The sequence below is a fragment of the Takifugu rubripes genome, chromosome 10, assembly GCF_901000725.2.
Source record: "Takifugu rubripes chromosome 10, fTakRub1.2, whole genome shotgun sequence".
Classification (NCBI taxonomy): Eukaryota; Metazoa; Chordata; class Actinopteri; order Tetraodontiformes; family Tetraodontidae; genus Takifugu; species Takifugu rubripes.
Window position 1 is genome coordinate 6618765 of NC_042294.1, and position 12691 is coordinate 6631455.

Here is a 12691-nt window from a genome sequence, read left to right on the forward strand (position 1 = left end):
TATTGAGTTGTATACATACACTCTAAAAATGACAACACGACTAAAAAACGTCTTGTTTTCTTTGAAACACAGTGACACTATAAATATGAGCAACCACACAATATGAACATTTTTTAAAGTACCAAAATAAAAAAGTAATGCATTAATAATAATATTTGTTTTTTTATTCAAAAGTGTCATTACAAATAAAGGCTCTCTCTCAGCAACAACTTAGTCCCGAGGTAGTGTCAATACTATAGAGTAAAAATGTTTTTAAAAATGCTCGATGCATCCTATACAACCGTTATTTACAGCTAATTGATAGATAACACCAGCTGTGTCCATTTTCACAACAAACTTTTAACATTGATGCCAAGCGGGTTTTACGCCGGAACTAATGTAGCATAGAGGATGTTTCTGGCCGACTCGGTAGGGTAGCACCACTGTTCCCATCTTGGTTCTCAGAGCAGAGAGCAAAGGAACCCGTCCATATTACCGCTGCTTGTCAGGTAGCCATACGTTTTCTTAATGTCATTGTCATGTCTGCCATACCGTGAAGCATACTTTATCATGTAAGCTGAGTAATCGGTGAAATGGTTTTCACGTTTGTATATCTAGACTTTACCTGCATTACAGCCCTCAGCTAGCCCTGGTATCGATGGACTGCTATCCGCTAGCGTTAGGATGTGCTAATTTGCTAGTTCTTTGCTAGCAACTTTAGCGTTGCGCATTCATAATGACACTTGGCTCAGTCCACAGCACTGACTGTTTGGGTCGGACATTTATTCATTAATTATTGATGCTAATGGACCTTCATATCATTGTAACCGTCGCTAACAGATTCGATTCTTTGTCTTTCTTGTTTGCCCCATTGAGTAGACCTGCGTTTAGTTTTCAACCTTTGTAAAATAGAGATTGGTTGCCCGGCCTGTCTGTCATTAAGGCTAGGCCGGTGATTGGTTGCTGCCCACGATGACAACGCCAGTTTTGTTGCTTTATTGTACACTCTTCAACATGGCCTTCTGTAGCTACAGGAACTTGGCTAATGTGGACCACCTAATTACTATCGTTTCCTAATAAGGGATGATTTTGCGTTATTTTACGTTATTCTAATCGTCGGCCAATTCGCTGCATCCATGCTCGGTCTGTTACAAATGGAGCGTTTAGAGAAAAAACGGATGGCGTTGGCTTAACTGTTGCCCTTGGTTAAAGCTTAGTCACTGCAAGGTAATCGGACAAATAGAACTACATTGCATTTTGGCCAATTTTCTGCTACCATGAATCCTGCATGTTGTGTCTATTTATATACGTAAATGAATGTAGAAACGAACGTCGTCGTTCTATTTAATTACGTAAAGGCATCACTAGCTGTTAGCGTGCTGTTTTGACCAATAGATAAAACGACAGTCTATCATATACGTGTGAACAGTGGTGTTTTGTGTCGTCTTAAACCCTGGTTCTTAGATTTATCATGTGTCTATATGGCATCTCACGTTTACTGATACCCCCATGCATCTCTCCAGCATTTTAACAGTGATGGACCCTCCTGGTGGGGGAGATGAACGGAGGAGGCAGGCAGAGCGGCTTCAGCGAGAGGAGGCTTACTATCATTTTATTAATGACCTGAGTGAAGAGGAGTATCGCTTAATGAGAGATGGCAACCTGCTTGGCACTCCTGGTAAGCACAGCCACATCAAAGAAAACCAACCAATTTTTTGGGCAGCATAAGATACACATTAGCCATCATTGTTTGCTTCTGTTGTACCTGACCATAGGTGAGGTGACTGCCGAAGAGCTCCAGCAGCGACTTGATGGAGCAAAAGAACGCATGTCATCTCAACCTCCTCATGAGCAGCAGCCACAGCCTGCTAATGCTGAAGAGCAACAAGGTAGCAGCGGTGAGGGAGAAGAGAGAAGGGCTGGAGGACGACAAGCCCCAGGTAGGGAGCAATTTCTCTTGGACCCTTCCCAATTTAGGTTTTCAGTTGTGATAGGCTGTGACACAATGATTGGCACTAGCTGTAGGTGATATCCTGACTTTTTTCTGAGCAAAAATGTATAAAGCAGACACTGTAAGTCAATCTGTCTTACAAGGATACATGCCTGAAGGGTAAACGACAGTCTTACCCCTTACTTATGTTTGCAGGGGGTACAGATCCTGGAGCGGAAACCTCTAATGGCGACTCATTGCTAGAGTGGTTAAACACTTTCAGACGTACCGGTAATGCCACTCGTAGTGGGCAGAGCGGCAACCAGACCTGGCGTGCTGTCAGCCGGACCAACCCCAACAGTGGAGAATTTCGGTTTAGTTTAGAAATCAACATCAACCACGATCAGCCAGAACCAGGAGAGCATAATGATCCTGCGGACACTGCCGAGCTACCAGTGCCTGTCCCAGCGTCAATCTCCCCCGCCATACGTACCTCTTCATCTTTTTCCAGCTCTCTTCCTTCAAGCACTCCAAGGCCAGGGCCATACTCCACTGCCCGTCCAGCCCTTAGGAGAATGCAGACGCGGCGCAGACGCAGCAGCAATACTGCTGTTCCTCTGAGTCCCCCTGTACTTCCTACAACAGTCACCCCAACGGCTGCTCAGAGAAGTGCCAACGTGCCGTCTTTAGCACCTACTCCGACTCTTCCAAGTTCTCCTGAGGAGCAGATCGCCAGTCTGCAACAACAAACCTCCAATGTAGAGTTGGAGCAAAGCAGTGAGAGTATGTCTGCTTCTATAGACTGTCCCCGTGTGTCATCTCAGGCAGCATCTCAGGCCCCAGCAGATGGAAACGAAACGCGTGCCAGTAGGACTCGATCCCGTGGTCGTGCACGGAGAGCTACAGCTGCGAGCAGCGTTTCATCCCGCTTGTCGAGACGAAGCCGTTCACCCTTGCACAGATTACTCGTTGCTAGTAATAATTCACCGTCGAACAGCAGCGGCAATGGCTCTACAATCCATACTTTTGAACCAGGCAGCGGCACGAGCTCGGTTTCCTTGGAAACAGGGGTGGCTGTGGCAGAACCCGCAGTTCCCACCGAGCCGGTAGTAGAGACTGCAGAACGTGAGAGTGAATCTCAAGTAACTGGAGCAGGAAGTTCTGCAGTACGACGACATCCTACAATCATGCTGGATCTACAGGTGAGACGCATCCGACCTGGCGAAAACCGCGATCGGGACAGCATTGCGAGTAGAACACGTTCTCGTGCCCGTGTCGCTGAGAACACTGTCACTTTTGAAACGGAGAGCGGTGGATTTAGACGCACCATTTCCCGCTCAGAACGAGCTGGGATCCGCACCTATGTAAGTACTATTAGAATCCCCCTGAGGCGCATCAGTGAGACAGGGCTGGGAGAGCCCAACTCTACGGCCCTGCGTTCCATCCTACGTCAAATTATGACTGGATTCGGAGAACTGAGCTCGCTAATGGAGACGGAGGCTGATTCTGAAACTGTTGCTCCTAGCCACACAAATGCCAGTGGCGCCAATGGCAACACCAACCCAGCCGGTCGTCTGAATCCAAACGAGAGCCACGCCGGTCAGTTTGATACAGCCGCAGTAGATCACGAAAGGGTGGGCTTGGTGGTCGGTGAGGACCATAGTGGACATGCCAGGCTGGGAGGAGAGGTAGTGAACACTATAGGAGGACGGGCTACCAGCAGGGACACGAACAACCTGGTAGAAAATGGTACTCTACCCATCCTGCGGCTGGCTCACTTCTTCCTGCTTAATGACGATGAGGATGACGAACATCACCGAGGCCTGACGAAGGAGCAGATTGACAATCTAGCAACGCGTACCTACGGCCAGGCCAGCCTGGAGGGCGAGATAGGCCGGGCTTGCAGCGTGTGCATCAACGAGTACGCTCAAGGCAACAAGTTGCGTCGTCTGCCGTGCTCGCATGAATTTCACATCCACTGTATTGACCGTTGGCTCTCTGAAAACAACACCTGCCCCATCTGTAGGCAGCCCATCCTTACAGCACATCGTGACTGACCGACGTGCTCAAGGAAGACTGCCAAGGCGCTTTTGGCCGGTTGAGCAGGACGGATCCAGATGGGCTTTGCATGTACATACATAGCTCTTTCATGGTTAAATTTTCCTCAAAATATCCATTGTGTTGAAGTTGAAAGTCAAACCAAATGTGCAGTTAAAAAAAGGAACTATAAATGCAGAGAATTAACAGATCTTTATTTTTTTAGAATTGTTTTCACCAGCTTATTTTTTCTCATGTGCTTTTTCTGGTCTTTGTCATAAAGCTTCAAAGGTTAGTAGATGTCTTTGGAGGAGCTCCTGTAGCCACTACTTGCTCATCTCAGACTCTTGTGTCATGTGTGGCATCTCTCTGTTGCTACTGGACTTAACATCTACATGGTTTATGTATTTTAAGCTGTAAATAAGTCTCCACCACTTGTATTGAAAGAATAGGAAACGGTGTGTCCCTCACATGTAATTTGTTTAGAATGGAAGCAGAGAAATTGTTTTTTATGTTCACAATTTTAATATGTTGAATTGAGTTTTAAGTTGAATAAGAGAGGCATTTATGGATTTTTATGAACGTTCTATTTAAGTTAAACTATGTTATATTCTGTACTTCTGTATGAGAAGTTATCATCTGGTACCCTCATAGAATTCAACCATGAAATCATCACTAAAAGTGTAATAATTTTTCCATATTTGCAGCTTTGCTTGAAAGAAATTGAAGTCTACAATTCATAGTAGTTATTTGGTTTGAGTTGTCCAGTTTGGAAAGAGCTGTTTCTTTGGTGGTATTTCTATTTACTTTGTAATACATTATTATTATTTCACGCTATAAAACACAATGTTTTACCCTGCAGCTGTTGTTTTTTTGCCATCCAAGTTGCTGTTTCCTCCTTGGCATAACATTTATTAGATAACATTAACTCTGATACAGAGCAGATACCCAGATTGCACATTGAATAAACAGTGTTTAACGTTCTGCTCATTCTAACTTTCTGAGTCATGACCGCTGCTGTTTGAAGTTTGGGGCTCTTGCTGTAAAACTGCAGTTTGTATTGTTTGTTCAACCATATATTTCCAGTTTGGTCTGTCGCTCTGCATTGATTGCTGTCTTTCAGTTTCCAGTGCATCACCTAATTTAGACAGTAATATAATATTCATGTACACGTTTGTTTTTTTTACATGCCATTAAATACTGACCGTCTTTAGAGTAGCTGAAATGGACCGCTTCACCACCAGTGTTTTGCCACCCTGCTCACTTTGTGCATCACTGACACAACACAAGAGCTGCAATGTCACAAATACAACTGCAGGAATGATGCAGTATAATACAGACTGTGAGAAAGGTCAGATATGATATGGCTGAATTGCGTGTGCACGTGTATGTGTGGATGGTGGAGGAAAAGTAACAGTAAAGCAGGTTTCTCGGAAAGGTTGCGGTCAACAGGCCGCCGTGAGACAAGTGTTGTGGTCACTCATGAAGTGAATATTTATTCTTTTCCTATTTAAAAAGATGGGAATCAACTTTTGAGATACTATTATGTTACAATGATGGGAATAAATGAAGCTGTTTAGAGGAAAATGTTACTATGTAATAAAATGAAGACATGGGGGTTTTCTCTGCTCTTTAACAAGAATAAATACAGCTTTGTTATGCCTAGAGGTATGTGAGTGTTAATATTTGGGTCCCAACTGATGTAGAGTCGTACAGAGGACGTATCGTGGCAGCACAAGAGATTTTAAAGTTACATGTCATATTTTTGCTTATTGTATATGTTCAATGTTTAATTAAAACTAAACTTCCTGTTTCCACGGACATTTGCATTGAGTTTCTCATTGCATTCTAATTGAAAATACAGTCCAATGTATTGCTAAGGAAGGTCTAATGCTTGTATAAATCAGACTTAGTTATTTTATCCGACAGTCTTCAGTTCTAGTCAATATTTTAAAATATTTTTGAAACTCCAAATCAAATACGTATGAATAATAATATTTCGTATTTACATACATACATACATACATACATACATACATACACAACTCAAATTAAATTTAGGCTTTTTTATTGGCCTACCCTTTAACTGCCTGTATCATGTATGTATGTATGTGTGTGTGTGTGTGTGTGTGTATGTATGTACGTATGATGCACTGCTAAATTACATCTTTTAAAAAATATAACCATAAATTAAATATAAATGGTTTTTTTAGACGCCGTTATCGCCTGCTTTATTTTGAAATCTCTGACCGGAACTAGCAGAGCCATATTCCTCTTGCTTAGCTAAAAACCTGCCCTTCTCAACGTTAGCTGTGCGGTTCAGTCGGGAAAGATGATCCCAAGGCCACAGCAGCGACCTCGGTTCGGATCCAGAGCAGCGACCGCTTACTTTACTGGAGACCCATGAGCATGACACCGCTCCTGCCTCCGCGTCCCAGCCTCAGCGACCCTCATTCAACACCGGCAAAATGTATTTCAACCGGAGACCCAAGAAGATACACAGTGAAGGAGGTAAGATTAATAACGCAGTCGAAATAAAAACACACACTCGGGGCTTCGGCTGCCAGCTGGTTCCCGACCCATCAGCCGTCGATAGATTTACATTTTTGTGACATCTCGGATTTCTGGGGCTGGAACAGCGGCCTGCATCTCACGGGGCGCGTTGGATGTGCTTGGCATTATAACGTGGATTGTCCTGGACTGCGGCAGGAATGTGGGGTCACTCTTTCAGCCTCCATCCATTTGGCACCGGTCAGGTATGCGGAGGTAGCCCGCAGGTGCACCGCCTAAGCATTTATAGGGTCAAGGTTCCGCTCAACGCTGCTCTTACATAATATTGTGCAAAACGAGCTTCTGTATCAAATCCTTTATGAGTTGATTTCCTGGGTTATTTATATGTGCGATTGGTCTTTCATGGTTTTTTTTAGAATCTACGTAAAACAATATCGCAAAATCAAGTTATTTCAAACATCTCACGCGTCAGATCAGATCAAAGTACAGCCAATTACCGCCGCCGCCACGTGACCGTCGCGAGAGCGTTTGTTGTCAGCTTTCCCGGAAATGAATTTATTCGCTTTCAACTTTTACAAGAACCCGAGCGTTAAAACCTGATAATAAACCTGATAATAAACCTGATAATGCAAAGAGGTCGATGGATGAAATCCAAACCAAGGACGTGGTTTGTATGAGTTGTGCATTTTAATGCGGCATGTTTAATCAACCCCTCAGACCCAATGTGAAGCGGATGTTTACACTGTTCCAAGCAGATGATTCCACATATGGCGCGCTGACACTGGGATAGATTGTCCTGGAAGGGAGGACCATATGTTTTGTTCATCCAGAGCTTTTAATATTGCTTTGTATGTGTGTGTTGGAGGGGGGGAGGTGGTGGGGGGTAGGTACGTGTCTCCTGCAGCTTCCAGAAATAGAAAGCAGGGCAAATTTCCAGTGCCAACTGGGCCACACTGTCTTCATTCCAGAGTTTAGAAATCGTGTTTAAAAATACCCTCAACTATGTGTTCTTTAAAAAATAATAATTAATTTTTTAGTAGTTTATGATTGATTTATAACTGCAAAGTTGTAAATGTATTGGGGGATTTTTTTTTTGTCTATATGGTTGGAAAGCTGTATAAGACTGATCACAGCTGCACTATTTAAAGTATGGGATGGATTTGGAGGAGTCCTCTTTAGTACTTTAGTCAGTTTGTAGAATCTTCCCTCCTTGGATTCCCCGTGTGGCCTTTACTGTAATCTCTTGGAGCTTGACCTCTTGATTCTTTCTTCCCATTAGTACACCGTGCATCTCTTTGACATATGCTGTAACCTGCTTGCTACAATTACGTGATGAATGGAACAATACTTTCCACTGTATTCATACACATATGCTCATGTTTCTAAAGACTCTACTATACATAAATATTAAGAGACATAATTACACAGGATAAGACAAGTTTAATATTAAAAAAAGGAAAAAAGAAAGAAAAAGATTTTAGATGTACTTTATCATAGCTTGGGATACTATTTACTATATAGAGTAGACACTCAGAAATTTCCATGGATTTTTTTTAAATGCAGGAGTGCTTTTAGTTTAGTTAGTTAATGCTAGCGCTACAGCTGCCAATAAAACATTTGCTTTGCTAAGATAATGACATGGTCGTCAAGGTACTCTTGATGCCTTTTGGGAGATACAGAGGCCTAATAACTCAACTAGGTGTTGTTCGCACAATTAGACGCTAGATGGCGCCCGTTGACAAGCAATTCTCGGTCTCTACATCTTTCAGGACACAAGGACGTGACGTAAATGTTATAGTTTACGTTTAAGACAAAGGCCAATTAATGTTTTTTGTGAGGTATGCTGACTTGCTGTCTTGTATATATGTGTGTTGTTTTCTTCTTCTGCGGTCTCTGATGCTCCACAGAGCATTTAGTGTTGACCCCTATTAGGCAAGATGCTTCTCAACTGCAGGACCAAGGCCAAGGCAAAGGTCTGACCATGCGTGCCTGCCTCACAGACACGTTTGACAAACGTGAGTTTGCTTAAATCAGAGTGGATGTTGCCCTTTTTTATGTGCCCTAAGATGCATGTGGCCATGCTGGCTAGGACCAGGTGACTCCCGACCCCGGGCCCTTTAGAGCTACAACGTTACAAAATGGACTACTTCTTGTCTGCAAAGGGTGAAGTATGACATTCCTACCATGGACCCTGGATAATCTGTAGCTACTTGGGGCCAGGAGTGATGGATGCAAGTAACATCTCACTGCATGTGCTTATAGATAGGTGATCACTGTTGCACACTGAAGACAGGTCACTATGCATTTAGAGTTCAAATGCATGCAATCAATCATAATCCATGCATCCATGGACATGACATGCCTAAATGGAGCGTGCACATGGATGCTATGCATGCATATATCACTCATATGTCTGCAGTTATATTACCGAATGTATGAGAATTATATGTTTTCTACCATCAAAATATGTGCTCACCAGTCTGTGTCCATAATGCCACTGACGTGCGCGTGCATATGTGTACCTACTTGAGTGTAACATGCATTTCTGTGCATGTCGCAGTCTCACCTGTGGGATTAGCAGGTTATGGATTAGCAGCAGGTGAAGTTGCAGAGCAGACATAGAGGAGATTATCATCGCTTGCTCCTTTGGTCCATAAGAAGCTTTCTTGAACAGGGAGTAGCCCGAATCCATTAGTGGGACAAATGGACCTGCCAGAACCATATGTGACCAGGTCAACTGCGCGTAAGGCCTGAGGGTCACGCAGACCAGGACAGCATGGGACGTAGGGGCCAGCCAGACAGGAGACACTCCATTGGTAACGCGCAGTATGACAGATGTCTTTGTTTTGCTCTTGTTACCGTAACACCGGGACAGAACTTTGCTTGCCGGGATAAAATTTGGGCATTTTAAACTTGAAATATTTAGGTAATTGTTTCACCCATTCATTTTTCATTTGTACAATACATTTGCCTCTAAAACGTTTGGGCATTTTATTAATGAAATAAAAAAAAATGCTGAAACTTTTGGAGTATCTGTGCTCATTGTTGCATTTTCCCTGTAAAGCTTTATTTGAAAAAAAGAATTTGCCACTAATCGGTGCGGCTTTGCGGGCAGATGCGGCGATAGCGGCCGACACGCGAGCGGTGTCTTCACTGGTGGAATATGCTCGAGACATACTGGGAAATAAATTATGCAGCCTGTTGCGATCCATTATTCAGCAGCCAAGCCAGCCCCATAAAGTTGAGCACAGGGCAGTTTTGGTTTCACTATAACTTCACTTGACATCGCTGCAAAGCTGATAATGAGGGATGATTCACTGGGAATGCTGAAACAATACTGGAGCATGTTGTTTTAGCTAAAAATAAGGGGCCTGTATCCTCATAATTTATGCAGGTTTGAACACCTGTCATTTAAGCCTCGCCATCCAAATGGCCACTTGCCAGCAGTGCATGAGATCGGAGTATTTTTATTCCCCGCGGTTCCGGTCCGGTGTCTTCTTTACCTGCTCTTGCTGCAGGTTCGAACCAGACTGTGTGATTCTGCTTCCTCTTTAATTCACCTGGTGGGGTCTTGGTGGGGTTTGCCGCTGACTCATCAGAGGTGCAGCGCTAATGAGTTACGGAGGCGACCGCGGCTCCTCTGCGTCCGAGATGAGTAACCCAGGAATTGATCCCTTCTGGGGAAAGAATCTGAGACAAAGTGGGCTGCTGAGAGAGATGTTATTGATCCGCAGGTTAGATGTAAACCGGGCGGTGCAATCCCCATCAAGGTACTGAAATCATATGAAAGAGAAAGAGCACGCCAAGGTGACAGCGTGCGTTAGCATTTAATACCTTTAACCCCTGTTCTCCTTTATCGTTTCTTATTATCTTCAGTGAGACGCAGAGCAGATAACAGTGTGGAGGGCTGATCTGTAGTTCAGTCAGGTCACAGATATGGAGATAAAGGCCTGGTCACAGATATGGAGATGAGCTGCTATCAGCTGCTATCGTTTCACGTGGATAGACTTTGACCTTTGCTCCCTGACATGTGTGTACATTTTGCAGAGCGGTTGGTTAAGAGTGACTTAATTTTCAACGGCGAGCGCGATGCCAAACTCCAAAAAAGGTATGACTAGGCAAAGCTTATTTGTTTGAACCGGTATTTGCTTCCTTTGACAGCCACCAGAGGTAAATGGTAGCTTGGTATTTAACATGGAGTTCTCTGATAGTAGCGAGGAAGTAAATCTGCACGTTTGCTGTAAACTTGCACGTACCTGCACGCATTAAATGCCCGATACATGACTCCCGCATTCGGATTTGTCACTTGAGCCATGCAAGCCGACCGCAGGCCCTGATATCGGGCTCCTGTCCCTTTAAAAGCGGAGCCCCGGCGTGGCTTTCCCCCCTCCGCTCCACGGATGGAGCTCCATATGGCTTCCACTCGTTGTCTGGACACGAAACACTGAGCCTCTCCGCGTCAAACTGGAGGGGGGGGGGGGGCGACCGTCCAAATCTTGCCTGGTAGCGGCTTCCCCTTGGTGGCAGGTGGCCAGATGAGCTTGGTGCGCCGGGATCTTTCCCCGGGGCCGGCGGGAGCCGAAGCGAAAGAGGAGAGAAGAGGCGCGGTGCCGCATCCATCCTTGCATAGGTTCGCCGTTCCGTTGTTGTAGCAGCTGCCTGGACTCGAGATCTGTTTGCGTTGCTCCCGACCGCATAAGATAGCGGAAGGATACATAAATACATCAGTTATCTACATGGAAACAAACCACGTAGATAACTGGGGGGGGGGGGGGAGTGAACGCGCGCGGATCACGACGCCAGTGGTCGGAAACGACAAAGCCGGGTCGTGGGGGCGGCAGGGGGTGCAGCAGAGGCGTGTTGCATCCTCCTCTCCCACTTTCTTTAACGGGTAACCTGCGCTCGGTGCCTAATGCGCGTCCCTCCGCGGATAAAACGAGCAAACCCGGCGCGTTTGTTCGCCATTGTGCATCACTCAGCACATCCATTATACACGAGGGGGTCCCGAGTCCATCGCGGAACGTGCGCGTCGTGCGCGCGTTGACAGTACCTGCATAATAACGCGGGCAGAGAAGAGGGGGCTGGGGTTTTTTTTTTTTGGTAGGTGAAACGTCACCGAATCGACCCGTTGCTCATCAGCATATAGTAGCTTCTCGGACGCGGTCGGACGGTGAAGCGCGTCTATGTCTCCGTCCTCCTCCTCCTCTGTGTCTGCCTGGCCGTCTCCCCCCCTCTCACTCACCCAGCCTCGCCTCTCTCCCATCACTCCAACGGTGCAGGACCAGCGTGCTCGTCTGCCGGTTACCGCAAGGCAGATGATGAGATGTCCGGAACCACTTCCCAGGCTGATCCCGTAGACGCCTCGGCGAGGACGGTGCTGCTCAACCGGCCCCAGGCGACCAAGTTCTGCGACAACCATGTCAGGTAGAGTCCTCATGTTCCAACTTTAACTCCGGTTTCTTTGCTCTTTATGACAAATGAACACCCTTATTGGTGATGACAAAAGTCTTATTTACGGGCTGCACTTATTGATCCACATTCTCTCTCCGCATTTAATGGTTTTTCTGGTTCTATTTGCATTCAACTTTCTAATGTGGTCAGAGTTCAGTTCAAGAAAACTCCAGCTTTGTGGATGTTTGCTGACCGGGGCTTTACACCCATGGTGCAGGGTTCAAGGACGTTACGACCTGTTTCTTTTTCATGTTCGTGAGCGCTGTGACCTTTGCGCCGCCTGGAACCTCTCCCGGTCGTTCTCTAGGTTATTAATTCAATCTCGAACAAGTGGTTTTCCATTTACAAAATGGCCAAAACGTGTCCATAAATATGTCGTACAGATATTTAATAACTCAGCTAATCAGCGGTTATTTGCAAGGCTGAGCCTTATTTCCGCCTGCTGCCTGTCTCGGACTCTCGGTGGCAAAATGCTTGGCTGAACGGCTTCATGGTGATGTTGCTTAATCATTATGCCCTAATGAAGGTTGTAAATAGTCCTTGCTACAATTAAAATTACTTACATTTGTTGCAAGAGGTTGATAACTGGTTCCTTCCTCCTCGTCAAAGGCTAAGCGGTGCATGGAGAGCATGTTATGAACAGCCCATCATCAAGAACCTGATTTTAGGGCAGCAGTGCCCAAATCCAGTCCACAAGGGTGATAGTCAAGCCGGGATTTCTGTCCTACCATGACGCTCACACTGGAGAAAGCCTCGTCTGCCTGGTAGGACAGAAATACCGGC

The 12691-nt window shown here is 45.3% G+C and overlaps 2 protein-coding genes and 1 long non-coding RNA gene across 7 annotated transcripts in view; 2 read left to right on the top strand and 1 right to left on the bottom strand.

Moving 5' to 3' along the window:
- The first annotated feature begins 361 nt into the window (after positions 1 to 361).
- On the top strand, positions 362 to 5765 carry rnf6 (ring finger protein (C3H2C3 type) 6). Of its 2 annotated transcripts, none has more exons than XM_011607874.2 (4): positions 362 to 488; positions 1503 to 1657; positions 1755 to 1919; positions 2126 to 5765. In XM_011607874.2, exons 2-4 carry the CDS (start codon positions 1516 to 1518, stop codon positions 3964 to 3966), a joined length of 2148 nt encoding a protein of 715 aa, XP_011606176.1. In that variant the 5' UTR covers positions 362 to 488; positions 1503 to 1515; the 3' UTR covers positions 3967 to 5765. The 2 variants fall into 2 exon arrangements, with proteins under 2 accessions (XP_011606176.1, XP_011606177.1); XM_011607875.2 differs by lacking the exon at positions 362 to 488 and adding an exon at positions 986 to 1206.
- Positions 5766 to 6228: 463 nt separating this feature from the next.
- The window catches only part of atp8a2 (ATPase phospholipid transporting 8A2), a 34655-nt gene continuing 28192 nt past the window's right edge, over positions 6229 to 12691 (top strand). For 2 of the 4 annotated variants that reach the window (XM_029842783.1, XM_029842784.1), the window contains exons 1-3: positions 6229 to 6457; positions 8365 to 8472; positions 11737 to 11881. In XM_029842783.1, the coding sequence (XP_029698643.1) occupies positions 6415 to 6457; positions 8365 to 8472; positions 11737 to 11881 (296 nt within the window). In that variant the 5' untranslated portion in view covers positions 6229 to 6414. Of the gene's footprint in view, positions 6458 to 8364; positions 8473 to 10915; positions 11088 to 11736; positions 11882 to 12691 lie in introns of those variants that run through there. The other 2 variants (XM_011607873.2, XM_029842786.1) reach the window with 2 other exon arrangements.
- LOC115251229 (uncharacterized) lies at positions 10097 to 12619 on the bottom strand. The gene is made up of 3 exons (XR_003889802.1): positions 12472 to 12619; positions 11700 to 11923; positions 10097 to 10230 (listed from the first exon to the last, which is right to left on the bottom strand). It is a non-coding gene; the product is annotated as an uncharacterized lncRNA (long non-coding RNA).

What these genes read in the sequence shown, in the direction of transcription:
- rnf6 (XM_011607874.2), top strand. Translation starts at nt 1,516, where the DNA reads ATGGACCCTCCTGGTGGGGGAGATGAACGGAGGAGGCAGGCAGAGCGG. An exon ending in CAACCTGCTTGGCACTCCTG is followed by an intron (nt 1,658 to 1,754) that starts GTAAGCACAGCC and finishes ACCTGACCATAG; the next exon opens with GTGAGGTGACTGCCGAAGAG. An exon ending in TGGAGGACGACAAGCCCCAG is followed by an intron (nt 1,920 to 2,125) that starts GTAGGGAGCAAT and finishes TTATGTTTGCAG; the next exon opens with GGGGTACAGATCCTGGAGCG.